Source organism: Phyllostomus hastatus, unplaced genomic scaffold (assembly GCF_019186645.2).
Source record: "Phyllostomus hastatus isolate PE091 unplaced genomic scaffold, TTU_PhHast_1.1 phas_contig_551, whole genome shotgun sequence".
Taxonomy (NCBI): domain Eukaryota; kingdom Metazoa; phylum Chordata; class Mammalia; order Chiroptera; family Phyllostomidae; genus Phyllostomus; species Phyllostomus hastatus.
In genome coordinates this window covers 6,824,034-6,841,543 of record NW_025333909.1, presented here as the reverse complement: position 1 = coordinate 6,841,543, position 17,510 = coordinate 6,824,034, and the positions used below count along the sequence as shown (strand labels likewise).

The window sequence follows — 17,510 nt, the reverse complement described above, 5'->3', positions numbered from 1 at the left end:
TGAATAATGTAGTATATGTAAAGTCTGATTGGGCAAGTTCTTGCAGACCAGACTTTCAGCACTGTGTTTCATTTGATCAGAAAGTTTTCAGAATAGAAAACTAATTGCTATTAATGAAAGGTAGGTTGAATATATAAGGTCTGTCCAAAAAAGGTCCAGGCATTGTTAATATAATGAGAATGGTTTGTGCGACATTGATGTAACCTGGCAGCCAAGGAGGGAGGACAGGAATGCGCATGTGTGAACAGGGATGACTTCAGTGTACTAGTCAATGGGGTGGTAGATGCCTTTGAGAGAGCATACTTACTGTGTGGCTGTCCAATTCAAAATGACTGAGCGAGTAGAGCAATGAATCTGCATCCAATTTTGTGTTAAGCTTGAACGTTCCTCCACACAAACTATTGGGATGATTCAGAAGGCTGCAGCTATGAGCAACTGGTGATTGGCAGCTTCATTACAACAACGCGATCACTCATACCTCATGTCTCATGCAAACTTTGGGGGGAAACATCGAATCCCCTAGATGACTCAGCCCCTCTATAGACCACATTTGGTGCCCTGTGACTTCTGGCTTTTCCCAAAACTAAAATCACCTTTGAAGGGGAAGAGATTTCAGACTGTAGATGAGATTTGGGAAAATACTCCAGGGTAGCTGATGGTGATGGGGAGAATTGTGTGAGGTACCTGCTTTGAAGGGACTGAGGCATCATTGTCCTCTGGACAGTGTTTCTTGTATCTTGTATTTTATTCAATAAGTGTCTCAGTGTTTCATATTAGATGGCTGGATACCTTCTGGACAGGCCATAGATCTGTCTGTCTTAGGTTTTCTTTTGAGGGATTTATTTCTATCTCTTAGCAATATGTCCACCTGATTGATTTGCTTTATATGTCTGCATTTATGTATGTTCACTGAGCCTTTAATTTTTTTAATCTGTTTTCTTTCTGCTTTACAGAATGATTACCAGCCTAGCTGTGGGCGATCTTTACGAAGGACACAACGGAAGCGTCAGCACACTTACCAAACACGGTCCAACATGGAGCACAATCCGCAAGCACCGTGTCAAAATTCAGGTGTGCAAGAAGACTCAGACAGCTCCTCAGAGGTTAGCTATATTATTTACTCAATGTAATTTTTGGTTTTCCACTTTTTATCATCACTTTGGGTTTACTTTGAAGGGTCATTCCTTTAATAAAAAATTGTTTCAAAGATTTTCTTATAAATGGATTAATTGATAAGACATTTAATAGGCAAATTTGAGTATTATGTGGAATTTTTTACCTATGTTTCCTGATTTGTACCTAATATCAAGGGTATGAAACATGCTAGCACAAGTTTGGCTTTGGGACAGTGAGAAAAAGTGGAGATTAAATCTGCCTAGAAATGCAAAGTGGAATATAAATAGTGAATACAGTTGAAAAACTGGTTGATTTGTAACCAGCAGAATGTATAAATTTTCTGTTATTGTTGACTTCACCAATCATGGACATTAGTGAGTGCTGAGTTTTCTATGACGTACCTTGTTTATTGAATAAAGAGCATGGCAGTACTTTTCTTCACGTTATTCTTTTCTCCAGTCCTTTCCTTTTGGTCTCTCAACTATAGTTGCTAGGTAAATAATGCAGGTTTAATTATGCATTGATAATGTATGGTACCTCATTCTTCATCCCCTACTTACAATTTTTTAAGTCTTATCATTGATGTTTCCCTCTCCCCTACCCATGTACATCTTGATCTGAAGAGAATGATCACATATGAAGTAACTGATGTTACCTTTTTAATGTAATAATAGCATTGTGCTTGTGTTTTTTGAAAGAACCCTAATCTTAATATAGTTAAGCTGAGTTTTTGGTCTAGATTCATTCAAAATCCCTGAGATATGAGGCAGTTGGTGAGGATGTAGATAAAAGAAATACACAGTCAGTTATCATCTAAACTGGAGATTGTGTACACCTGGGTTATCTATTCCCTCTACTTCGGTATGTTTGAAATTTTATATAATAAAAGATTACATTTTGTGGAAAGTAAGTATATTAACTTGGTGGAGGTGTATAGATATTTTTTTAAAAAATTGTTTTAACATTTAAGAGGGTTATATTTGAGTCTTGAGTCTATTCAGTCTTTGAAATAATGAAAGATGTATTACATCATTAAGCTAAGAAATGCCAGAAAATTTTCGCTACCTGGTAGGCGGAAAATGATTCCGTACATTTTAACTAGAACTTTCGGGAGGGACACAAGTTGTTATATAACAGTTAGTGTGTGCTAATTAACAATCTGCTATTTAATAACCATGTATCTCCATTGCTGCCTCTTTGTTCCAGGAGGATGAAACAGTTGGCACAAGTGATGCTTCTGTAGAGGATCCTGTTGTTGAATGGCAAAGTGAAAGTTCCTCCAGGTAGTTTTAATGGTTTTGATTTGGTCAAAGTTATTTGATGGTTTTAATGTATAATTGTGTTCTTGTAAGAATTTGGTAAGACTCGAGTCAAAATAGTATTTTATAGTAGGAGTACTGGGTTGGAAACCTGGAGACCTGCTGTTTTATCCTGGTTCTACCAGTATCTTTTTGGGCATGTCACTGGGTTTGTGGGTTCCTCATCTGTAAAATAGGATCCTTTGTAGATCCAAGGTTCTATACCTTAGCAGGCTTGTATGTATTTATTTCAGTTTTAAAACAAGTATGTTTAACCATTTCCAATGAAAAGAAGCATCTCTACTTAAAGAAGCTTTTGTGATTTGGACAAGAATTTTTAAATTTAAATTCTGTTATGGGAAACTAAGCATTATACTTTATCCAAGAAGCATTTTACTGAAATCACTTAAATAACGATCAAAATTCTATACTGATATGCTGGCTGGTGTGGCTCAGTGGATGAGTGCCGGCCTGCAAACCAAAGGGTCACTGGTTCGATTCCCAGTCAGGGCACATGCCTGGGGTGTGGGCCAGGTCCCCAGTAGGGGGCGTGCAAGAGGCAACCACACATTGATGTTTCTCTCTCTTTCTTCCTCCCTTCCCTTCTCTAAAAGCAAATAAATAAAATCTTTTGAAAAAAATTTCTGTACTGATATTTTTTACTTTAGTTAGAACAGAATCAAAACACGTCATTTATAATGCTGTTAGATTATAAAATGATCATGTTTCAATTTTAAGGCAAAACTATTGTTTTTTTATATTAATTCATAATCTTGATTTACTTAACAGTGATTCGTCAAGTGAATATTCTGATTGGACAGCAGATGCTGGAATAAATTTGCAACCTCCAAAAAGACAAACCAGACAGGCAACACGGAAAATATGCAGCAGCTCTGAAGAGGAGAATTTGAAATCACTAGAAGAAAGGCAAAAGAAGCCTAAACAGACTAGAAAGAAGGTTTGTTAGTTTACAGGTTGTTTTTACCTTAGGTACTTGAATATTTAACATAAACATTTGACTTTTCTCTAAAGAAAACATTCTGTCTGAGAAACTAAGGAAAATTATTCTAAATGAGTTTAAAATGGATAGAATATTTGAAAACTTTCTGTTATTAAATGTAGAGGCCAGAATATCTTCATTGTTATTTTTGTTATTAGATTAGAACATTCACAATTGTTTGTTAAAATGTGTAATAGAGTTTTAAATAATAAGCCATTATGGTATAACAGTCTTATTCTTGGCATGTCACCAGTCACTCTTTCTATACATTTTCCACTTGTGAAATGAATAGTTATGTAAATATGTGTTGAGCTCTTCAGGTTTTTCTATTTTTATTTCATCCCAATAAAGGTTTATTTTTTCCACTATAATTTCATCTGAATGATGTAAAGACTTAATCCACATAGTTCTTTGAATATTAATTTAAAATTTTATTATGTATATATTTTGTAGCCTATTCCTTTAATAGACAGAATCAGCTTTTGATTGTCACCATTTTATTGGTAAAATGTTAGCGTGACTTGTGTTTGAACTCATGTGGTATTCTAGAGACATGAAGGAGTAAAAGTTGTGGTTTTTACATAGTATATAGTGTCTAATTGTGCTCTGTCAGACAAAATGGAGCAATACGTTAAGAACTCGATTATTTTATTGGTATACAAATTGTGCATAATTAATGGTAAAGCAAAATGTTTTAGAATAGTATATTTTCGGTTTAAGTATAACCTGATGTTTTTAATATTCTCTACTTGTTAATTTTTATACTACTGTTCCTATATTTATTTTTTACATATTTGTGAATTATATTTTAGAAAGGAGGACTGGTTTCTATGGCAGGGGAGCCCAATGAAGAATGGTTTGCCCCTCAGTGGATCTTGGATACTATTCCACGACGATCCCCATTTGTCCCACAAATGGGAGATGAGGTACTTGTTTACCACTTTTAACTGTTTTCTCTTAGAACCTTAAGAACACTCACTTTCCTTAGTTATAGTACGTTTATATTCTCAGTTCTATTATATAAACACTGTCCTAGCAGCTCTGCTCAGTTACGTATTTCTTATGGACAGTGACTGAATCTTCAATGTGTATCCTTTGTGGGACCTGGCATAGAGCCTTCAGTATGATGGATGCTCTGTGACCATTAAGGTAAATTGATTGGCTTGTGAGGTCATGAAAATAATTGTCTTTATTTTTATCTTAATTGCCACTTAGTAGAATTAAGTGGTAATGTGAGTCATAATTCAAATTCTAATATTGTTCTTTTTTTTTTTAACAAGAAAAAGAAGTCCATGCTGTACCTGATAGAAAATATACTAGAGAATAATTACTCCCCTTGAGGGGTAGGGGAGTATCATTTCACAAACAAGGCATTCCTACCAAGCCTGTGATTGAATGATCTAGCCATACTTCTGATTTGGTCATTCAAAAATTGAGTTAAATTCTATGTGGTGAAAATTTTTATTTTTCATTTTCTTACAAAAATAATGGTAGCATTGTAATATGTGAGCTCTAGTTGGTTTGTATAGTCTGATATAGTGACATCAGTTTTCAGTGATTAATGCTTACACACAGTTTTCAATTTAAGACTAATTAGGAGGAATGTAATGTCATTGTAATAAAACAAGAAACAGCCCTACGTGGTGTGGCTCAGTGGATTGAGTGCTGGCCTGTCAACCAAAAGGTCACTGGTTGGACTCTCAGTCAGGGCACATGCCTGGGTTGTGGGCCAGGTCCCCAGTAGGGGTTGTGTGAGAGGTAGCCACACATTGATGTTTCTCTTCCTCCCTTCTCCTCTTTCTGCAAATAAATAAATAAAATCATTTTTTTAAAAAGACCCAGAATTTTTTAGAAAGAATTTTAAATTTGTTGGTCGTCTCTGGATTTGTCTGTCCAGAAAGCATCTAGCCATGTTACATGAAAAATAGAGGCACATATTGAAGAAGATACAAGAAACACACAGTACACGTGCTCACTCAATGGCATCTACCACCCCTACTGACTCGTACAGTGAAGTCATCATTGTTCACACATGCGCATTCCTGTCCTCTCCCCTTGGCTGCCAGGTTACATCGATGTTGCGCAAACTGTTCTCGTTACATTAACAGTCGCTGGACTTTTTCTGGGCAGACCTCAACTTGTCTATTGAACTGTGGATGCTTAGAATGTTAGTTACAATTGGAAATATAGTGCTTTTAAGTATGAGTAATTTTTAACATAGATGTTTTAAAATAAAATAAGGGTTTGTGTGTATTTGTCATAGTCTGTTTCTTCAGAAATTTGTGAAGCTGCTGGGGTGGCTGTGTGTACAGTGTTTTTATTGTGCAGTACTTACTGCGGGGCTACATGGGTATAGTACTGAATGGATATCATTTGATGGTGACTAGTACAATTATTGTACAAAGTTTTCAAAATTAACAATTGTTGTAAACAGAAGAGGACATTTGTAGGAATGTGTATTAGGAGGTATAGAGTTGTTAAACAGGATACTGCTGTTTACTACCTCATGTTTTCTCTTTCAGCTTATCTATTTTAGGCAAGGACATGAAGCTTATGTTCGGGCTGTAAGGAAATCAAAAATATACAGCGTTAATTTACAAAAACAGCCATGGAATAAAATGGATCTCAGGGTAAGTTTGCCAAATTCATTAGCTGTGCAATTGAAGTAGCTTTGCAATTAAGTTACTTGCCTGTAGGCTTTTTTTCCATTTCATGCATATCTCACTGGTGCGTGTGTGTCCAAGATAAGGTAATTACCATACTCTTATGCAGCTGAGTGATATGGGCCATATTTTATATTTCCTGAAATTTGTATGCCACCTTCAAGCTTTAGGTCCTCCGGTGTATAACATTCTTTAATCGCAGCAAAGCAGTAGTTCCCGGGTGTGGATATTTTTCTCCAAAGCTTTGTACATTCTGGAGGCTCTAAACGCTATGTTGTACAGACCACAAACACCCTGGAAGTAAGTGCTTTAGGATATAGTAAATATCACAAATGACAAGAACCTCAGAACTTTGTGGTACTGTATGGATTATTTCTTTTGGTATAATACCTATGTAGCTACATTGTATTGACTAAAATGGGTATGTATATTTTTAGGGAAGGATTTTTCTGCCTATAAATAAGTGTTCATTCATTCATACATATATGTATACAAGCAGACATAGGGACACATACACTATCATTTCTATGTAGGTTTACATGCATGTGTCTTGTTCTTTTAAGGTATGTTTTATAACTTGGGAAATGAGAGACTAAAGGGCAATTTTACCATGATTTTTCAGGTAACTGAAGGGTTATTGTGTGAGGGTGCTTACTAAGAAGGATAAAGAGAAAATGTGTACCTTTAGTGCAATAAACATTTAAACAATTGCAAAAAATTGTGTTAAGGTTATGAGATGCTAAAGTATCTTACCAAGTAACCTTTATATAATCATCTTCTGGGAGGCAGGGATGCTACCACCTATTCTGAATCAGGTGAAGGTTCAGTTCCTTGTGTGTTTGGTTGTTTTACAATCAGGGAGATAAATAAAACATGATTTCTTATTTTAAATTCTAACCCTGTGGTTCTAGGAACTTATAGGAGTCAGCATGTGTGGTGCAAAGGACTCAGCTTTGGAATAAGACCTGAGTTTCAGTCCCAGCTCTTGTTATTTAATAGTGTTGAACAAATCACTGTACCCATGATGCTTAGTTTTGTCATCTGTTAAGGGTGCCTAATAATCTATAAGGGTGATGCTGTAAAATATTGTAAGTGCTCAAAAATGTATGTCATTTCCCCAAACATACCCATATGTGTCCCCCTGCATTACGTACTACACTTCTGCTAGTGGGGTGACTCTCAACCAGGTGGAGCGTGAGTCCCCTGGGGAGTTTTTAAAGCTATATCTCTGACTGAGCTGTACCCCAGACCTACTGAATTCTACTCTGAAGGAGTAGGGATTTGAAACATGAATTTTAAAAAGTTTCCCAAGGGCATTCTACTCCTTATCCTTGGTTTCGAGCCCTTCACTAAACTCCATCCTGTCACTAAGGGTCCGCTGCCATGTCTTACTACCTTTAACACTTTGTGGAGTGCCTAGCTAGTATTTGGTGATTATTCAGGTAATTCTTTAAATTGTTCCAATAATAATCAAATCAAATGTAAATGTTAGACATTTCTATTGAAAGTAATAGTTTACTGGTCTTCTCATAAATAGGAACAAGAGTTTGTTAAGATTGTAGGAATCAAATATGAGGTTGGACCACCTACACTATGCTGCTTGAAGCTTGCATTTCTGGACCCTATTTCCGGCAAAATGACTGGAGAGTCTTTTTCCATTAAGTGAGTAGCTCTGTGTGTGTTTGTGTGTGTATTAATTCCTATTTTGTATTCTGCAGAGTACGAGACTTGATGAGAGAGAAAACGCTATAGCACTGTAGGCTTTAGAGTTTTAAAGACCAAGATTTAATGTTCAATTCTTGTTTTTTTTTTTACTTAACAGCCATATATATAGCTGTTAATATGTGAGTATATAGCAAATATATATTTTAACGTGTGTGTATATAGCAAAAGCACATTTTAATATTTTGCTTAATGGCCCCACTTTAAACATACATCCCTGGATAGTTAGTAACATATACTATTATATCTGTATGTTGATTCAGGGGTGCTTTATTTTCTGTACAGGTATCATGACATGCCAGATGTCATTGACTTCCTTGTGCTACATCAGTTTTATAATGAAGCCAAAGAAAGGAACTGGCAGATTGGTAAGTATGAATTCTCACTTAATGACAATAACAGTTGAAGTAGAGTAAATAACTTTTTAATTCCACTTTAACAGAAAGAAACTGTAACATGTAGCTGGAAAAACCTGTTAGCCCAATTAGAAAAATTAAGTTGAAATTTTTTTCTCAGTTAGGTTTAGGTGATTTACTGAACACTGCGTGTGTCATATAACCTCTAAACCTTGTGTGAATGTCTAACGTATTAGAATACGAACCTGAATTAAAAAGAAAAGTATGAAATGTCAGTTGTCCTAAAATAGAGTCGTGATATTTGGGCTCTTAAATAGACCATTACTGATTGCGGTTTTCTTTTCTTTTTCTCTTCCCCCCACCATAGCACGCATATTCTCTCTCTCCCTCTGTCTCTCTGTCTCTCTGTCTCTCTGTCTCTCTCTGTCTCTCTCTGTCTCTCTCTCACTTGAGTCTCTCTTTCTCTTCCCCCTTCTTCCCTTTCTCTCCGTCAACCTCTTTTATCTCTTACCTTTCCTCTTTTCTCCCTCTCTTCCCCTCTCCCACTCCCTTCCTTCCCCCCATTAGCTGTTTGATCTTGGGCAAGTTTTTAACCTTCTCTGTGCCTCACTTTCAGTATCTTTACAATGGAACTCACATGAGACCACACCTATAAGGTCGATGTGAGCAATAAATTAATTAATATATAGAAAGCACTTAAAATAGTACCTTACATAGAGTAAACACTATGTAAATGTTTGCCATTAGTACTTTTAAGTTACCCTTTCTGTTTTTGGAAGAAACATTTTTGTCCACAATCATTTGGTTTTGTAATGCTAAAGCCATTTAGAACAGAAAAGTAGTCTGAAGTGATTTTTAAGGGCAAAAAGCAAAAAAGAGAAGAAACAACTGTAGTAACATAGGTGCAGTATAAGAAGTAGTAGAAGCAAAATTTAAAAATAAGTAAAAGAAAGAAGTAGTATGCCTAATGCTGATTGCGAGTAATTAATCGAAGTTAATTTATATACGGTAGCATTTATATTTAAAAATTATATGGACACGTGATTTATTTCAGAAAGAGAACTAGTACCTGGAAGTTAAATTCTTGAAGAGGGTAAAATGGAAATTTCACTTGTCTGGAAAACTTGAACACTGCTAGTTACAATACTACTACTGTATTCAACAAAAAGTAGTACTTTAGAGTGGGAACAGAGCTATCATTCTCAAGAGCACCCTTGTAACAATTTCTAAACACATTACAGGTGATAGATTCCGCAGTATAATAGATGATGCCTGGTGGTTTGGGACTGTGGAGAGTCAGCAGCCTTTTCAGCCAGAGTATCCTGATAGTTCTTTCCAGTGTTACAGTGTTCAGTAAGTACCGTTACGGTCTGTTATGCCTGATAGAATACTGAACTTTGGCATGGACTTTCTATAAACCCTACCAGGGATGTTTTCATCTGACTTCTGTTACAAGACCTAAAACTGTAAGGAAGTAATCTAGCACCTATACGGAAGGAATTTGATGAAAAAAACCTTTTGATCCAATATGCTAAAACAGGTAAATGTCACTGCTAAAACAAAGCGGGAACTGAAGACTTACTTCTACCTCCCTTATGCCTGTATTTTCTTGTAATTCTATTTTAGACAAGAATTACAACTGTTATTTCATAAAGCATATTGAAATTAATTAATTCAGTGTTTAAAGAAATTGTTACAGCTGGAATCTAGCAATGAATATTAGTATCTAGTCTTTTATTTAATGGTGTGAAATATAGGCAGAAGTGACTGTATCATGTTTGGATGTGGTATTTGCCTACAACATTTACTTTAATTCTTCATGAAATGCCAGAGTTATAATATTACTAATTAATGAGCTTTTCTAGTCAAGAATGATGACAAATGTTTCTTCTATGACTGTTGACTTTTAGTCTCCATATTGCAGAACAAAAGGGAATAATAAAAATTTGGAGATGATGTAATGGTTGAATCACTTTTTCAGCCTGAAAGGAGTTTTCCAAAGAGATCTTTTTACTCTATACCATGGCTTAACATTCAATATGTCATTGATTGATAATTTAAAAAGCCAAGTAAAAGTAAGAATAAGCTTATTGCTCTCTAAGTTTCATATTGGTAGACTATATTTTCTCTACGAGAGGTTTATTATTATCTGTATGTCAGCAAGTTGTACTTTAAGTAAAACTGTATTGCCTTTTTCTAGATTTCATCCTCAAGAAGTCACAAATTATGCTAATATATAAAAGTAATTACCTTGTGAATTTGATTTGTATCTTGTTATTTTTTAATAGCTGGGACAATAATGAGAGAGAAAAGATGAGCCCCTGGGATATGGAGCCAATTCCGGAAGGAAGTAAATATGCTTTTCAAAATGAATTATGATTCTTCTCAAAGAAGACTGTCACAGCATGATATTGGAAACTAATCATTTCCGGTTTTCTCTCTCATGCATAGCTGCCTTTCCAGATGAAGTTGGTGCTGGTGTTCCTGTGTCCCAAGAGGAACTGACTGCTTTGCTCTACAAACCCCAGGAAGGGGAGTGGGGTGCTCATTCCAGAGATGAGGAATGTGAACGGGTTATTCAGGGCATCAACCACCTTCTTTCCCTCGGTATGGGTAACGTGAAAGAATATTGGGAGGATGGGAGGGAGCGAGGAAAGCCAGCAGAATTGTACATCCTGCAAAAGGAAATGCATGTTTTCACTATATACTTGTACATCAAGAGGCACGGTGATTGTAGTTTTATATGCTTGGCCAAAGTAATGACTGATCAACTTTTTCAGTTCGCTTGTGGCTTATAATAGTGAAGGCAGGTAAAAGGTGTCGTTTATCTTCTTGAGTCATTTTGGCTCTCTAGCTGGTTTGGCTCATGAGCCTGAGTTTGGTTTCTTTGGTAAAGACAATGCGTGAGAAATATATTTTACTAACATAACTAGCTATATTTTCTAAAACATATCACTTGAGATATTTGGCATTTATCCAGAAAATACACACATTTCAAGTTAAACACATTTCTCATTATGTGACTTGAACCACTGTATCATGTGAGTCTTAGATGTTATGTCTAAAGAAATAAAAAGAATAACAACATAACAGTATTGGTCTAGTATTTGCATAATTCGGTCATCATTTTATTGCCCCCCCCTTCTTGTTTATATGAGTTTTATTTGTTACTGCGAAATGCTAATGTTCTTTATCACTACCTTTCTTGATTTTGGCGCTGTCGTAGATTTTGCCAGCCCTTTTGCTGTTCCCGTGGATCTCAGTGCCTATCCCTTGTATTGTACTGTAGTTGCATATCCAACTGACCTCAACACCATCAGGCGAAGACTTGAAAATCGCTTTTACAGGTCTGTCAGTGCTAGTATTTACAATAAAGTGTATAGCTTTATGTCTTTTGCTTTTCTGTTTGCATAGTGATACACTGAGATCTTTGTTCTCGTAGCCGAAATATTCAGAAAGAGCCACTCCAAAATTTCTTGTAAAAACTTGGGGTGCTCATTTCCCTTTATTCAGTCGATTTTTCTTTCTTCCAGGGTAGGAAGGGCTATGAAGGGAATGAAGTACGGGGAGGAAATTACGAGTAATACAAATCACGTGTGAAATAAAAACTAGTTCACTTTAGTTTATTACAGGCAGATTAAGTCGTTGTAGATTCATCATGATTAAGGTGCTGCAGAGACGCCGAGCATGTTTAAATGCCCTGTTGGGGAATTAAGCGGCAGTTAATTAGACTTAATTACCAGCCCTGAAATGTATATAGAAAAAGAGCCAGGCTATTTTTTTCCCCTAGATTTTAGTTGGGAGCAGAGTGACTGGGAAAGCGGTGGAGGGCCGTGGCGCGGCTCTCGCCCCAGAGGCCGCTGTGTCCTGGCCACAGTTATTCCATAAGCTGGTTTTAATCATTGGGCGTATTTTATAGCATTATCTGTAATTTCATTCAGTAATGTATGAGTATGTCAGAAGAGAAACTAGATAAAAACCTTGTCCTTTTCTCTAACCTGTTTTTTTTCTTGCTGTTCTTAATATCTCTCTCCCCCTGAAAACTAAACAATCTTTTTCACTTTATCTAAATAGTTGGTCAAATCACTATTTACCCATAATGTCCTGAGTCAGTTCTTTTCCAAGTTTTAATATGCAGACCAGTAGTTCTAATTTCTTGCCTGTGCTTCAAGTACTGTTAACTGCGTACCTTTATTAGCTCACATCCGTCACACACATAATGGTCACATGCATGTATTGGAACACATTTGACATTAAGTGCCTAGTTGCTCTGTTGTATATTGAATACTGCATACTTCTAGAATAAAAGAAGGTATTTTGTCTCTTTAAATATTACACTTTCAGTATTATTTTGTATTACTTTCAGGTATATCAAAAGGTATTTTTTTTATTTCACAGGAGAATATCAGCATTAATGTGGGAGGTACGCTACATTGAACATAATGCCAGGACTTTCAATGAGCCAGACAGTCCTATAGTCAAAGCAGCCAAAATTGTAACTGATGTCTTACTTCGGTTTATTGGGTAAGAAACAGTTTTATCTTCCCTAGGAACTGACTTCAGATTTTGCATAATTTATTGAAATGTGCTTTGACTTATTATATTTCATAGGGACCAGAGCTGTACTGATATCCTGGATACTTACCATAAAGTGAAAGCAGAAGAACTGAACAGCAGCGATGCAGAGGAGGTAAGAACTGCAGCATGATTAGTAGGCATGTTCTCCTTTTCTGTTCTTTGAACTACAGTAAATACCGCACGTGGGTGTGATAAGCAGTTAAGCTCATTTTATAAAGCTGGCTGAACACCTACACCGTTTTATTTTCATTTTACTTTTATTTTTTTAACTTTATTTTTATTGTTTGCACTATTACCAATGTCCTCATTTTCCTACCCTTTGCCCACCTTCCCCCACCCCCCGCCACTCCACCCTCACCCCGCCTTCCCTCTGGCCGTCCACACACTGTTGTCTGTGCCTGCAGGTCGTGCATATGTGTTCTGTGGCTGAGCCCTTGAACTTCTTTCATCTGGTTCCACCTCCACCCCTCCTCTCTGAAATTTGTCAATGTGTTCCATGTCCCTATGCCTCTGTTTGTATTTTGTTAGTTTATTTTGTTCATTAGACTCCACATATCAGTGAAATCATATGGCCTTTGTCTTTCTCTGACTGGCTTATTTCACTGAGCATAGCATTCACCAGGTCCATTGACATTATTACAAAGGGTAAGATTTCCTTCTTTTTTAAAGCTGTGTAGTCTACCATTGTGTAAATGTACCACAACTTTTTTAATCCACTCGTCTACTGATGGGCACTTAGGGTGTTGCCATATCTTGACTATTGTAAATAATGCTGCTATGAACGTACGGGTGCATATGTTCTTTCAAATTGAACTTCCGTGGTTCTTGGATATAGTCCCAGAAGTGAGGTCACTGGGTTAAGAGACAGTTCCATGTTTAGTTTTTTGAGGAAATTCCACACTCCTTTCCACAGTGGCTGCACTAGTCTGCATTCCCGCCAACAATGCAAAAAAAGGGTTTGTTTTTCTTCACATCCTCCCCAGCAGTTGTTGTTTGTAGATTTATTGGTGATGGGCATTCTGACAGGTGTGAGGTGATGTCCCACAGTGGTTTTAATTTCCATCTCTCTCATGATAATGATGCTGAGCATCTTTTCATAGACCTAGTGACCATGACCATTTGGATGTCTTCTTTGGAAAAATGGCTATTAAGTTCCTCTACTCACTTTTAATGGATTTTTGTTTGCTTTTGAGTTACATGAGTTTTAAAGCCTTTATCAGATATGTGGTTTGCAAATATGTTCTCCCTTTTAGTAGATGGCCTTTAATTTTGATGACAGTTTCCTTTGCTGTGCAGAAAAGCTTTTTAGTTTGATGTAGACCAACTTGTTTGTTTTTGCTTTGCTTTTGTTGCCTTTCAGTTTTTGTCAAATACTTAAAATGATTTCTAAGACCTTTGTCAAGGAGCTTACCCCCTGTGCTTTCTGGAGTTTTATATTTTTATGTCTTACATCCAAGTTTTCATTTATTTTGAGATGAGTTTTATGTACAGTGTAAGATAGGGGTCCAGTTTCATTTTTTTGCATATGGGTATCTAATTTTTTTAGGATAATTTATTTGAACAGGCTGTTGTCCCCTCATTGTATATTTTTGGCTTCTTTGTTGTAAATGAATTCACTATACATGCATGAATTTATTTCTGTGCTCTCTATTCTGTTCCATTGATCTATGTGTCTTTTTCTTTTGCCAGTACCATACTGTTTTGATTATTATAGCTTTTCTAGTATCATTTGAAATCAGGAAGTATGATGCATACATTTTTTTCTGTGGCAAGATTGCTTTGGCTATTAGAAGTCTTTTGTGGTCCCATATGAATTTTTGAAGTGTTTTGATTTTTTTTTTGCTATGTTTGTGAAAAATACCATTTTAATTGATCAGAGTTTCATTGGATCTGTAGTTTGCTTTAGGCAGTATTGGCATTTTAACAATATTAATTTGTATAACTCATCAGTATAAAGCATCTTTCAGTGTACTTGCATTTTCTTCATTTTCTTTGATTAGTGTCCTATACTTTTCAGTGTACGGCTCTTTGGTTCAGTTTATTTCAAGTTTTTTAAAAAATTCCTTTTAGTGCAACTTAAATGGGATTGCTTTCTTACTTTCTCTGTTAGTGTGTAGAAACCCAACTTGTCTTTGTATAAGTTTGTGTCTTGCAGCTTTACTGATTTCCTTTATTAGTGCTAACAGTTTCTTGCAACTTGTCTTTAGGGTTTCTGTATGTAATATCGTGTCATCTGCTAATAGAGACAGTTCTACTTTTTCCTTTCTGATTTCGATGTCTTTTGCTTTTCTTGCCTAATTGCTCTAGCTAGGACCTCCACTACCATATTAAATAAAAGTAGCGAGAGTGTGCATCCTTATCCTGTTTCTGGTCTTAGGGCGTAAAAGCTTTCAGCTTTTTGCTAATGACCATGATGTTAGCTGTGGGCTTGTCATATATGGCTTCTGTGTTGATGTATGTTTCCTCCTCTAAACCTAATTTGTTGAGAGTTTCTATCAAGACTGGATATGATCTCCTCAGAGTAGCACTCCTCGGGTTATAAGAGAAAATTAAAGTAAAATTTAATTCAATAACTTGATTCATTAGAAAAGGGTACCAATAGCTCATGAGCTCCTTTTTTTCTTCCTAGGCATCACCTATGTGTTCGGGAATAGTGGTGTGTGGGCCTTGTACTCTGTGTACTACAAAAACTAAATCTTAGGTTTTAGTGCACATTCATATTTTTCCTATAAAAGGTCTATTTCTTGACATATCAATAGATGAATCATGAGTAGTTCATGGTTATATTGTATAAATTTATTATGTCACATAGAGTAAGTTTTGTTTACGTACAGTTCAGACGCCAAACACTATACTTTCTTCCTTATTTCCTATTCTGATTTAGAGACAAACCCTGTTTACTCTTATTCTCCCAGTATGTTTCCCAACTGGTATACAGCACATAGTCAGTATTTGGAGTGAGTGTCCTTCCAACCTATTTCTGCCTGCTCCAGTGAGGGAGTTAATTGTGATTCTACTTGCCATTTTTGTTGTAAATGTTTATCTAATTTATAAGAGTTTGACTGTAGTTTAATGTCTCCTTCCTCTCTTCTTCCCTTTTAATTTTAGGATACAGAAATGGTTGATTTAGATTCAGACGGCCCTGGTACTTCATCTGGAAGAAGGGTGAGTGAGTAAATGATGAAAATTTTCAGGGTTCTTGTGTCAGGGATCCCTAAGACCTACTCCATATGTTTGAAAAGTTTCTAGAGAGACTCACAGTATGCAATGTATGTAGTTGTTACTCACTGCTGAGTTTTATTGCAGTAAGGATACACAGCTGCATCACAGGGGAAAAGACACAAGGCAAAGTCTGGAACAATCCATGTGCAGACTTTTTCATGCTCTCTCCCTCCATTAAAGGGCCACACGGAGCACACTCTTCCCCCAGCAATGAAAGTGGAACAACATGTGTGTGATTAGAGACTCAATCCCTAAAGAATTTATTGGGAGATGGTTATGTAGACACCATCTGACTAGCACATGCCAAGATTCCAGGCTCCCAGAGAGCAGGAAAGTGCAGGAAAAGCATCAACACAGATCATGGTATTTGTAAAAACTATGTAGATAGAGTAGACCACCTTTATTATTTCAGGAACACTTCAAGTGGCAGATGCCCTGCTGCCAGTCACAGGACAGCCTTACAAGCAAGCCATACTAAAGATAGCAGCCTGAGGCCTGTTATGTTAACTCTGTACTTCATAGTTTCCCTCTATAATAACTGGACAATCATTTGCTCTATATGAGGGAGAACTTTCCTTTGAAATATTGAAAGAGATCATATAAAAACGGCATTAAATAGTAAAGGCCATCATTTATCATGACCACAAAGGACTTACATATATGTATATTTCAAGTGTTATTTTGAGAAGACTGTGGGATTATGGTGCCATAATCAAGTATACTTAACTATGAGCAAATATTAAGGCATTGACATCTCTAACCTTGTGAAACAAAATAATCTGTTCCCCTATGTTTGAAGTTTATATTTTATTTTTTTGAGGTTTATATTTTTTAAATGAGAATTCATAATAATAGAATTCTTGCTGTTTCCAAACTATAGCACCTAGTTTTTGTTTGGTTATATTTTTCCAGGGAGAGTGATATCTAATTTAAACTAAGAAGCCTTTACATAGCAGCTGTTCTGTCTTACATAGGTATATTAACATTAGAAAAACAGGAGACAATCAATAAAGAGTGAAGGAAAGAGCTTTTACATGTAATTCTATTAAAATCTACAGGCCAAATGCCGAGGCAGAAGACCGTCTTTAAAGAGTAATCCTGATGCTTGGAGAAAGCAGTGCAAAGAACTGTTGAGCCTCATTTATGAACGTGAAGACTCGGAGCCATTCCGGCAGCCAGCTGATCATCTTTCTCACCCAGTAAGCACACAGTTGTGTAAATAATTGCCAGTATGTACTTTCCCATTAACGTCTGCTAAGACCTACTTAAAAGCCACTTTTCCACTTTGTTGCTACCTTTTTTCTCTCTCCCTTCTTCCTTCCTTCCACTTCCTTCTTTGTTTATCTTTGAATTGTGAAAGCGGGTAGTTTGATTAGCCATGACATGTTAAAATGCCTGTCATGTCCCTCGTAGGTAGCTTGTACATTTGTAAACCACATTTGAATCTACATATCTTTGCTGATGATGTGTTACAGAATTATTTAATTAACCAGTGTCACCCCAATAGATTTAATTAAAAGATAAACATCTAGCCCTGGCTGGCGTAGCTCAGTGG

The 17,510-nt window shown here is 36.3% G+C and overlaps 1 protein-coding gene across 1 annotated transcript in view; it reads left to right on the top strand.

Annotated features, from left to right (window-relative positions):
- The window catches only part of BRWD3 (bromodomain and WD repeat domain containing 3), a 95,402-nt gene that overhangs the window by 62,733 nt on the left and 15,159 nt on the right, over positions 1 to 17,510 (top strand). The window contains exons 21-35 of the mRNA XM_045847470.1: positions 954 to 1,103; positions 2,323 to 2,399; positions 3,204 to 3,372; positions 4,227 to 4,340; positions 5,937 to 6,044; positions 7,615 to 7,739; positions 8,085 to 8,167; positions 9,397 to 9,508; positions 10,444 to 10,505; positions 10,607 to 10,762; positions 11,382 to 11,502; positions 12,554 to 12,679; positions 12,767 to 12,845; positions 15,842 to 15,898; positions 17,014 to 17,154. Of these exons, the coding sequence (XP_045703426.1) occupies positions 954 to 1,103; positions 2,323 to 2,399; positions 3,204 to 3,372; positions 4,227 to 4,340; positions 5,937 to 6,044; positions 7,615 to 7,739; positions 8,085 to 8,167; positions 9,397 to 9,508; positions 10,444 to 10,505; positions 10,607 to 10,762; positions 11,382 to 11,502; positions 12,554 to 12,679; positions 12,767 to 12,845; positions 15,842 to 15,898; positions 17,014 to 17,154 (1,680 nt within the window). The remainder of the gene's footprint in view (positions 1 to 953; positions 1,104 to 2,322; positions 2,400 to 3,203; positions 3,373 to 4,226; positions 4,341 to 5,936; positions 6,045 to 7,614; positions 7,740 to 8,084; positions 8,168 to 9,396; positions 9,509 to 10,443; positions 10,506 to 10,606; positions 10,763 to 11,381; positions 11,503 to 12,553; positions 12,680 to 12,766; positions 12,846 to 15,841; positions 15,899 to 17,013; positions 17,155 to 17,510) is intronic.